The 12,023-nt window shown below is 32.5% G+C and overlaps 1 protein-coding gene across 6 annotated transcripts in view; it reads right to left on the bottom strand.

The window, feature by feature from the left end:
• The window catches only part of LOC128165428 (glutamine-rich protein 2-like), a 31,412-nt gene that overhangs the window by 4,991 nt on the left and 14,398 nt on the right, over positions 1–12,023 (bottom strand). For 4 of the 6 annotated variants that reach the window (XM_052829949.1, XM_052829943.1, XM_052829945.1 and 1 more), the window contains 7 exons: positions 10,510–10,632; positions 8,205–8,279; positions 7,396–7,506; positions 6,632–6,813; positions 6,099–6,161; positions 2,230–2,331; positions 764–916 (listed from right to left, as the gene is read on the bottom strand). In XM_052829949.1, the coding sequence (XP_052685909.1) occupies positions 764–916; positions 2,230–2,331; positions 6,099–6,161; positions 6,632–6,813; positions 7,396–7,506; positions 8,205–8,279; positions 10,510–10,632 (809 nt within the window). Of the gene's footprint in view, positions 1–763; positions 917–1,654; positions 1,688–2,229; positions 2,332–6,098; positions 6,162–6,631; positions 6,814–7,395; positions 7,507–8,204; positions 8,280–10,509; positions 10,633–12,023 lie in introns of all 6 variants that reach the window. The other 2 variants (XM_052829947.1, XM_052829948.1) reach the window with 2 other exon arrangements.

The following is a 12,023-nucleotide window of genomic DNA, read 5'->3' as shown; positions in this document are numbered from 1 at the left end:
GCAAATTTTTGAGAAAACAAATCAATGTTTGAAGGCGTGAATGATGACAAATAAAACCTGTAGTTAATCAAGCAACGATCGTTGAGCTTAAAGGAAATCTATGAGAACAGTGGATTCAAATATTCTTCCGATACTCCATTGTGTCTAGGTTGTGGGGCGAATAAATACTGAAAATTACATCACGCGTCTGGCACTGAGATTACAGTACAAATTTTCTATCTGCTATGTAGCTTTGGATTTCAAAGTTTAAACTTTTTAATTAGTTTTTCTTTGATGTGTCTAATTTTTCTCAAATTTACTTTGCCCTGCAGTGTTTATCCTATTTTTTCTCTTCAACATGAGGCATCAACTTGTATGATAATAAATAAGACATCCATATAATAGTTTTTTCTCTTAAATCAAAGTCACATGTTAAAATGTTAACATTAAAATAAATGATCAATAAAAATACACTAAACAAACATAATAAAAAGATTTAAAATATTTTCATGTCTAGTAAAATGAGAAATTATACCCACCAACAGAAGAATACAATGTAGATATAGCTTATGAAGATTTTCAAAATGATATATACTGTATGAATTAGAATTAATTTTGGAATAACAGTTATTGAAGAATCACCAACAGTAAGATTAAAAGAGAAATGAAGTCAAATACTGACATTCATTCATATCATGAACTGCAGATGAAATACCCATGCATATACCGTACTTTCTGACAACACAGAACTGTAATAAAAGTTTGGAATCGGCAAGGGACTTACGAGGCAGCCTGCGCTGCTTCTTCTCGCTGCTCTCGATACGCCTCTAGGTCTCGACCAAAGTGAACGAGAAACGCTTTCAGATCGGACTTGCGCATGCGAGCCAACTGCTTTTCGGCTATTGCTCGCTCGAAATTGACGTTGTTTCTGGGTCCCCTTTTGTGTGTGATGAAGGAAAAAGTGAAGAGAGTGAGAAATTAGAAGAAATGAAAAGTTAGTGCAAGTTTCTACAGCTATATGGTTAGTACACTACATGAAAATGATGACCCCTTTCAAATCTGAAATAATGCAGTCAGTGGCTACTATGAGCTGCCACATTTCTTAATTAGCAAGCAATCTCTTTCATTTTTAGGTCCCCATTTGATGCATCAATTAAGTGCTTTCACTTTACAATACAATCTGCCCTCCCCCCCTCCCCCCCAAAAAACAAAAAACAAGAAAATGGCTAATGTTTGGATTGGCATAACAATATAAATCTAGCACATACATTCAGACTTAGCTTTGAATGCAACTATTAACATCTCCCCATGAGAAAAAATTTTACTTGATTGAGTTATGTGAAAACTTACGGAGCATTAAACTTGATGCCTTTTTGGTTAACAAGCATGAGTAAATAACAAATATTTCCTAATGAAAAAAACCTGTTCCATTCCAGTGCATTTTAAATTGATAACAAAGTAAATACGACTGAATAGACTGCGACAAGACTATACATACTGCATTGGGTATATACATTTTCAATTAGCAAGCAGTCAGGAGGAAATTAATTGCAGGGAATAAAAGAAGAGGAAAGGGAAACGATATGGGGTAATCAGTTCATTGGGGACACAACAAACGAAAAGAGTGACGTTAGATGCAGACTGGTCAAAAATAACAAAAAAAAAACGTAGTTACCGAACACCAGGCTTGTCTATTCCAACATACATTCTGTTTTCAAATATTACACTCTTGTTAAAATTCAAATTTTTATGCATAGACGGATCGAGTTACTTTAAAATCATTCTCATGTTGTTGAAACATGGTTACCCTCTCTTCTCAAAGACTCATGTATTAATTGAATCTTTGTGAAATCAAAATACTTCATGAGATAAAGAATTTTTCTATCTCTAAAAGCATATCTATAATTGAAAAAAACCCAAAGATTATTTTAATTTAAGCACTATTTTACTGATAGCGATAATAAAAGAAAACTTTTCATAAAAAAAAACAAAAGTGCTGTGATTTTCAAAATTTTTAAAACAAATAAATTTGACTATGACTACTAGCTGTCTTTTATAAAAAAAATAATGAAAACAAAATTACTCATACCAGGTACTAAATTTACAACACACTTGCTAATTCTACCACAAAATTCTAGAGATTGCGAGAGACATTTGTTTTCAACAAGAAGCCAAGCTGTCGGTTAATTTTATTAACAGTATAATGAGATTTGTCCACAACCTAGCCTAGTTATAGAAAGGAGAAAATACCTCTTTGCATGCTGTCTGATCTGGTCCAGTTCGAAAGTGGTGTATGGTCGCGGTGACCTTGTGGGGGGCAATCCATTGGTGGTGGGAAGAGATGGCACTGGGCTGTAAATGATGAAAAATGATTTCAAAAGTATTTTGCGAAAATACAGACCCTGAAACGTACTACTACACCACACGCTCGCTGCACGCTCGCTACACGCTCGCTAAACGGTTCACACGAAACGCTGAACGGTTTACACGAAACGCTGCACGCTTTGCCCGAAACGCTAAACGATTTACACGAAACGCTGAACGGTTTACACGAAACGATTCTCGCACGAAACGATTTGCTCGCTTTTCACACGCTTTGGACACGCTTTTATTCGATCGATTCGGGTCCTCTCGGAGTTTTACCCTGACTCTGTTAGTAACAATTAATTTTAAGAAAACACGATATCATAGAAATACTGATATTAGAAACATATATGTACATAAGTATTGAATTAATTAATTAGATTAATTTGGTACTTATATTTAAAGCAAAAAATTATTTATTCACAGAATTAGCCAAAAATATTACTTCTATAAATATATTTATTGCTCAAAAGAAATATCCATGATTCTTATAATTATTAGTCCCGTAAATAATAAAAATTCCAGAGAAAAAAGTTACCGTAACACAATATTCAATACCAAAAATAAAATCCGTATGATTACAAACTGAAATCGGTTTTTCAGTATTTGGCGGGATTTGTTTTTTCTTCTCACATTAATATTTTTATTGGTTTCAGAGAATACGATGTAAAAATACTAACTGTAAATAAACCTGTAATTATTTACATTGATAATTTGGTTTTTCAGTATTCGGCGGGATTTGTTTTTTGTTCTCACATTAATATTTTTATTGGTTTCAGAGAATACGATGTGAAAATACTAACTGTAAATAAACCTGTAATTATTTACATTGATAATTTTGAAAGTTATGTAAAATAAAATTAGTCACATAGGTTAGAAAAATGCTATAAAACAACCGATTAATTTTTTTTATGTCTAATCATTCGCGTAAATAAATGTTCCGTACATAACATCACAGAGAAAAATCAATGGATTAAACAATAAAGAAAGTTGTCATTACTATTTTGGATTTCGGAAAGAACAAAAAATAAATGATTTAGATTTTTGTCTCAATATTCGTATACATAACCGGCGCCCCGCATAACGGCGTACAATATATCTATCATAATCTATTTCAATTAAGTACCATGCATATAGATTCCCATAATAATTAATTGCATGTGTACATTTTAGGAAAATTTCAGTGTGTTAGTTACTTGTTGTTTTCCGTTATCAGTGTTTAAATAATTAAAATAATAACATGTAGAAATATTTTTAATCGGGATTCAGAAGGAAGTTACTTCCCGCATTTCATAGAAATGAACAGAATATTTTCTTTCTATGTTTACGTTTAATTTTGTTCAAATTAATGTTAAATAATCTATCATTGAAATTGTGTGCATCATCAAATACTGATTCCGACTACCTTGAAGTCATTAAATTTCTATTGGCTATTAACAAAAAAAGAGACGCGTGACCATCCAATGAAAACGAATACACAGAGTTTGATTGACAGCCAGGTGCAGGTCTTACCCGATGTCCGATGTTATGTGTACTGGTTGTACACAGCGGAATAGTCTCAGTAACTAGTCTTCTTTCAATACGCGTGCTTTTCTTTTGTTTGTTAAAAATTAATTCAATTTTGTAAAAAGATAAGTATATCATTTCTTATAGATTTCTTTCATGAGAATATCTCAAAGGAGTTTTGCCAATCAGTTTAAAGTAATGTTTAACACGAGCGCTATTTTGAAACAATTAAATTGTCAGAGAGTTCCGAATGAAATCTGATGAACGTTTCACACGGTTCTCGCACGCTTTGCCCGAAACGATTTACACGCTTTGCCCGAAACGCTGCACGCTTTGCCCGAAACGCTAAACGGTTTACACGAAACGCTTCACGATTCACACGAAACGCTAAACGGTTTACACGAAACGCTAAACGGTTTACACGAAACGTTTCTCGCACGAAAGTCGCACGCTTTTTTGGTGTAGTAGTACGTTTCAGGGTCTGTACATGTATCAGTAACCATAAATGCAATCATGCAGTTCAAAATATACAAAATCAGCAGTGTGATTAATTGAATGCGTCTTTCACCAAATATTGTCATCTAAAACAGCTAAATCTTGCACAAACATATCATAACATTCAAACAATACATCTGGACAATATAGTATGTATGTTCCTTCAGCTATACACATGTATGTATCCATTAATTTGTATCCAAAATATGCCTGTAAACAATTATTATATATTTAACAGACATCCTACTTTAATTTACCAAACATTATATATGCAGATGCAAACATTGATTTAAAAGCAGTGAAACATATCTATCTGTCAAATATGCAAAGTGTAGCAAAACCTATAAACACAACATGTATATCTACCAATTAGAGTACTCACATACTCTGACTACTGGTTCTAATATTGATTATTGTCATGGCAGCCTAGGACAGACAACCTACACCTGATGTTTCTATGACAACCAAATTTTACCTTAGCTCAGTGTCGAACTTTATATTTGGAAATTTTACTTTGTCGTCTTCAGTATCTCTAAAAATTGTTTGCCATGAAAATTACATGTGAACATATTATCTTTCATTCTCATTGTAAAAATTTATATTCAAAGATAGATTTAAAATATGTTTGATGTATATTTAGCAGAGCTATCAGTCAAAGGTAAAGGCTTACCATGAAGTACATGTATTACTTTTGAGTTATTACACAAGTATTTAGAAATAAGATTTAAATCAAATTTTAGTGCTCTCTCTCTCTCTCTCTCTCTCTCTCTCTCTCTCTCTCTCTCTCTCTCTCTCTCTCTCTCTCTCTCTCTCATATTTTAGCTACATTGACAAAAGCAGCTAAAACCATTAAAATTTTATAACATTGTTATGCGAGACGAATCATCAAAGATATTGACTGAAATTGGAATTTCAATGTCTATCAGCAGATATGTGCAAATCTATGATCCCTATTCTTGTACATTTTAAGTACATATATGCACTTTGATCTGCATGAGCCTTGCAAATTAGTTTACCATAAAAGGTTGCAGCAGGTTTTTTATAGTGTAATATGCTGCAGGGTTCTTCTAAGATCTCGCAGCAGTTGGTTATGAACAATACGATTTGCAGCGATGTTGAAATAATTGGGCCATGTTCCAAATTAAACTGATGTGAAATTATTGAGCTATGTTCTGCTTGAAATGATTTGAAACTATAGGCATTTAGAGTTAGTACAATGTAGAGGCAAGAAACTGATAGAAATTATCAATAAAATCACCTACTTAGCGTAATATTGACAGTGCAATAATTGCCGTACACCTAAACGCTCATTAAACCATTAATTGTAGGAAGTATTGGTTATCAACTAGTTTATACCTGTAGTCAAAAACAACAACAGAATTAATATAAAGTGGCGCAACACCTCCATATTCCAATCCTCAACCCAAAAACATAAAATTACAATGGAAATTCAATATTCAGTCATAACATTGGCCAACCAGCAAATGTTCCATGAAAATCACTTAAAGATACCATGATTACTTTGTTTTTATTCTAGCATTGCGAAACAAAATGGAGAAAAGATACCGATAAGAGATGAGGTTAGAACATATTTTCATGACTATCATCATTAAATACACAGTTAATTGTTATCCAACTTAACCTCCGACATATTTTCCAAACTTGCAATGTTTACTAGGATTAGTTGTTGGTTTGTTGTTAAGTTATTCCAACCTTGACATGCTTTCTATTTATCTATTACCATAGAAACCTACCCAGTTGGTACAAGATCAACCGGACGATCACAGCTTATGCAATGGAACTTCTGAATCAGTTGCCTATAAGAAAAAAAATCAAAATTAAAATCTAAGTAATTTTTAAAAAAGAAAAAAAAAGATTAGTTTTTAAGGTATTTACCAAATTTAAAAAAAAACAACAACTTTAAAGTGTCATGTCATATTCATCAAAAAGGAATGCCATTGAAGTTTTATGAATTAGCCAGAAAAACAATTAATTTCCATATTTCACTTTAAAAGGCCCAAGCAGTATTTTCAAAAAAGAAGTTATAGGGTATGTTTTAAACAACCAATTTATGAAACTTTTATCATTACACTCTTCAACAAAAATGTTTGTTTTCACCCCCTCATGGCAAGATGTTTGTTTAACGTAGGTAAACATCATGTTACCATAAATGTTTGGCATTTAAAAAGACCAAAAAAAAGAAAAGAAAAGAAAAACATTTGTAATATATAGAAGAGCAGCTGGTGTATTTGAATAAAGATTAATTGAAATTGTTTCGTCTGCATACTTTCTGATGCCGGCAGCGTCATCTTCGGTCCATTCCACTTGTGCCTGTTGCCGACGGAGTTTGTCGTTCAATGCTTTAAGGCGGCTCTCCAGCCACTCCTTCAGGGGATCTAACTCTAGCCGATCAAGTTTGCCATCGATGTCATCAGCAAACTTCTTAATTGTGCTATTCCATGATGCTTCCTGGTAAAAACAACAAAATATTTCTATACATATAGTGAAATCCCCACTGTTGATTTGTTAAGGGTTCAGGAATGCATGGTACTTATTCAGATTTAACTCTCTTCTTTAAATGGGTGAATATCATATGTTTTCCTTATCATGATTTTGACATTTCACTTTCATTATGTGTATTCATTAAAAGTTCTATGGTCCACAAGACTACGATCTGACCCAGATTTTGTGTGAAAAAAGACAAGTAATCTGTGATAAACATCAAATGACATCTTTTAAATTTAAATGTCTATATAACCATTCCAATGGTTTGTGAAAATCACATCTTACATTCAGTTAAAGCTACTGGCTTGTTAACAGTAAATCAAAAATTCATCATACACTTTCCAATTACAAATCACATCCGCATCTTGACAATTAAGAGATCTTATCAACAATATTAACCAAAAACCCGAACCCAATTTGCCATAAAAAACCTTGCTTCGATCGCCTTATCCAAAGGTTTGGTTATTTTTTTTATGTCCTCAATTATATCAATTGTGCAAATTGCCTCGGATATCAAGGTAGGTGTAATTAACAGCAAGCACTTACATGACCTGCCAGCTTGTCTAGGATATCTTTAATCATTTTGTTGATTTCGTTGGTCGTAGAATCGAACAGGCTATGGTTGACTTTGTTGTCCAAGGACTTCTTGTCTGCTTTCTATAACGGGAAACAAATTAATTAATAAGAGACTGAAGAAAAATTTATTCGCATAAACTTTAGGATCTATAATTTTTAAGGCTTGGTGGTGGTAATGATATACCCGTTATTTGCCCACCATTGATTCTTTATTTGTATTCAATTCAGGTAACTGATAGAAACAATCAGGGAAATTGTTTATACAAGTCAAAGCAAATTTGGTTTTACATTCAATTAATATTTCAGAGCAGCTCAGGTCAATATACATGAATGCTAGGGATAGATATTGATATATATGATCATTCTCATTTTAAAACCATTACGACCTTTATCTAGAAAAATTGCCATAACTGTCAATATTCTCCTTACTAGGCAATGATTTTCACTGTCATTTGGTTGAAACATGCTATAAAAATTAACTAAAATTTAATTTGTTACATATGTAACAAGCAATTTATATAGCTACATGTGTATAGTGAATTCATGGTAGGAGACTTGATAAAATAACTTTAAACATCTAATCAAAAGAAAAAGAGAATTAAATCATACCAAAATAACCAAAACAATAGCAAACTTGCAATAACACCATGCCAAAATTACTCTGTATGTAATACATCAAAGTCAATTTAGTGCCAGAGAATTCATTTGTAGTTTTCTATTTAACATTATAATATATAGGTGATGACCTCTGGCCCCTGAATATATATAAATATACTTACAACATCAACCTCCATCTGTACATATTCTTTGTCTGCCTTAGTTTCCTGGAGCTTGTCACAGTGCTGGATCAGACTCTAAACAACAAGATCAAATACATTTGATTAGATATATCTATAAATAAGTTCAAAGCCCAGTTATATTTTTTCTACTATAAGTAAATATCTATCTTAACTTTTCATTTATTTATCAAGCTGCATTGATTTGCAGTTTAATTTTGATATATGAACTCTAAACAAAGGAATATACATGTACATTTATTTCTATGCTGCAAACAAAGATTGAAAAAATCTGTATACTTGTTGAGCAAAGCAAAAATCACAAAAAAAATCATCTGTAAGACTATAACATATGATTCCTGTTGGAAAATATGCTTGTGTAACAGTGCCTGCCTTATAATGCTAATATGGCAACACTTTAAAATACTTACTATCCAAGTAGTATTCAAAGATAAATTTTACATCCAATGACAAGTGAGTAAATGACCTTGAACTTTACCCTTCAATAAGGTTTGCATGACCTTAAACCTTTAAATTTAACAAGTGTGAAGTCAAACAATACGCACAATTATATGATTGTACATATGTTCAAAAGCTGGAGGAAAGCTGAAGTATTCATTTCATTAAAAAAAAAAAACTTAATCGTTCTTCTTGGTGACCTAGCTAAGTTCAACACTTCATTGAAACTAATTTTAAATAGTAGAATTGTTTTTCATACCGTTTTATATATAGTGGTGCATGAACTGTTTTTATTAGCTTGCTTTAAAAAAAACCGAGTCTGCAAAATTTACTTATCAAATATTTGGGTGTAACTTTTACATATTTAAACTGTTGATCAATAAAGAGGAATTTTGTGTTCGTCATGTCAGTACGGAAATTTGGAGAAATTAATACACAGACGGAATTGAAGTGGTTGGAATACACATATACATACTCCCTAAATCCCTCTATTAAATGCTTCTCGACCAGAATATATCTATTGTGTAAACAGCAGTCACTCTCTGAGCCTTTTAAATGCGTGGGCCAAAACTTTTCACGTTGGCATCCATTAATCATGCATACACCAAGCCAAACTTACAATTACGTTTAATTGAAAATCTAAATTACTCCCTTTTAAAAATCTTAATGGCTTTATATTGCTTATCGCGTAACTTTTCAAAAACCTATCTAAATAACAGCGTTTATTTTTGGGGTCCATTCCAAAATAAAGGGATTAAATTGGAGGCCAAAACAACATTTATCCACATATAGGTGAGAGGTGTCATATAATGTGAAACAACATGTGTTCACTTTTAGGTGAAGTGGAGTAATGCCGGGTAAAAGGTTCTGGTGAAGAATTCATACAATCTAACAGTAGTTTTTGGCAACTATTTCTCCACCATGCACTTATCCTTCCAATAATTAAGGTACACAGGTGATCAGTTTTAATCTGTAATACCAATCGCATGTGTCTTTTTTCCAGACAACTATTTAATATCAGCTTACACTGTTTTTTAAAATGAAAGGCGTCTTTAATAACAACACCCTATAATCTCCGCGATGGACCCAGTCTTAAATGGCACCTGTGAATAAGTGCTGAGCACTGGGAGAGTGACCGTTCAATAGTTGTCAATGGTATTTATTACTCCATTGACGCATTGCATTTCATATCAAAATTGCAAGCAAGGGAGCATTAAATAACATTATATTGAAAATTTTGTTTTTGTGTGACTGGGTTACGGCTGATTTCTCTTGAAAGGTCACCTAATGTTCTACCCGATCAATTTTATAGACTTGATCCATTTGGCAGATGATATAAAATGTGAATAAAGATATTAGGAAATTTGACAGAGTATTATGTAGAAAAAAATTTAATGTCTGCTTTTTTATGAAGGCAAAAAAAAAAAAAAATTTGAAAATTTTTGACAGCTTAATCATCTCTTGAAAAGTTTATTGAATAAAAGAACATTTAAATCTATGATTCCTACTGCTTTCCATTACAGAGCCTTCTGGGTGGAAAGAAAACCCTCATTGTAAAGTGTTGTCAATTTATTTCTTTATACGTGTTATGAGGATAATAATATTGTACTCATGTCTTGATGTAGCTTTATGTTCCTCATGTATCACTTACCGATATTCAATAACTTTATTAAACATTTCAGTGCAATTTTTCGAACTTGTAATATTAACACACTTCCACCCCCACTAATAAGTCCAGATGCATGGGAACAAATGTATCCAGAATAAGACTCACTTTGGCCTTTTGTATCTTTCTTTCACCATGCAGCCAAAATCAAATTGAAGCAACAACAAGATCCCAGACCCTTACCTCGATTTGCTGAGCCCTGTTGCTGTTTTCCTCAATGATGTCCTTAGTGGTGCTATGGAGTTTCTCCACCTCGGCCTGGAGCTGTAAAATAGCCTGCTGGGCTCTGCTGAGGGCATCGCTGTCCTATGGACACACATTAAAAATTAGATGATTTAAAAATTGGATGATTTTAACAAATAAAAGAATACCTAATTATTTTATATTTTATTCTCATTATGACAACAGTTACAACTGGATATTTTTCATCAACGGTATAAAATTTGGCTTGTGAATATTGTTTTTAATCAGAACATACCGTAATTGATTTTTAAAAATTTTTAAATATGAAATTTGTTTATTGGTATAAATATTTTCTTCTCAAAATATATTCATTGTTTTCATAAGAATGTTGTTTTCAAGCTTAAATAACAACAAAGACAAATACAGTTGACTATGAATAACTAATTTTCTGTTTCAATGTTCGTTTGTTATTCTGATTTGCTGGGCAACAGAGTGCACACTACAGATTGATTTATGTGAAACACTTCACTGATAAAAGAATGCAAGGGCGAAATCAACAAATTGTTAATTCATGTTAGTAGTGCTATGTTAAAGAACAAACAAATACAGCATTGAGCTAAAGGTGCATATAGCCACATTCAAAGCGTTAAAAAAAAAGAGGAATGAAAAAGAGGTTTAAGCAACCATTTTGACATGAAGAATACATCTATGTGTGTTATGAAAAGTAAACAATGAGACATATTTAGGGCTGGTCCCGTAGGAGACATTGTATATGCTTGGCAAACACCGCCTACAAAAACGGGCTTTACATTTTTTTATTACTTCTTTTGCGGTACGTTTCAGGGATTGCACTGAAAGCAACAAAGTATTCATACATACATAATGCAATTAAATTTCAGGATCTAATGCACTTCTCTTGGCAACGCTAATGGCAGAATGAAATACAAAGAGAAGAAAATAAGAACACAATTGAACTTTTAAATTGTTTTGAAGTATTGATTTTTTTTTAACGTAAAATGATTCATGTACCTCTTTTACGCCAACCTTTAAAAAGTTAAAATATAACAATGTTATCTATCGTATGATGTATTGAAATATTGATTGGATCAAATTGCAACATGGGTAACATAAGAATCATGCCCTCATGCAAAATTCATGCAGAATCTCCACTGAAGTCTATTTGACTAAATAACTTAGAAATGGGGCATGCCACAAAGACTGTAATTGTGAAGGAAGAAAAAAAATTGAAAACTTGAATTTAAAACCTTACACTGTTATTTAACTCTGGTAAGCTAACACTGGAAGTGCTCTGCGAGATCTGAGAAGTTGAACTCAATTTTGCAGCTACAGGAGCAGTACTATCTGACCTTGTGGGTACAATTACATCTGATTTTGACTTGAGCACTGTGACACGAGTGTTATGCACTAAGCTCTCCTGGTCATCCAGGTGACTCTTTGTACTCAAACCCTTAAAACAATAATTTAATTCATATTTAATTACAGTTTGATAGGGG

This window comes from Crassostrea angulata, chromosome 10, assembly GCF_025612915.1.
Source record: "Crassostrea angulata isolate pt1a10 chromosome 10, ASM2561291v2, whole genome shotgun sequence".
In the NCBI taxonomy this organism is placed as follows: Eukaryota; Metazoa; Mollusca; class Bivalvia; order Ostreida; family Ostreidae; genus Magallana; species Magallana angulata.
Note: the sequence above shows the minus strand (reverse complement) of the source record. Positions and strands in the feature narration are given on the sequence as shown.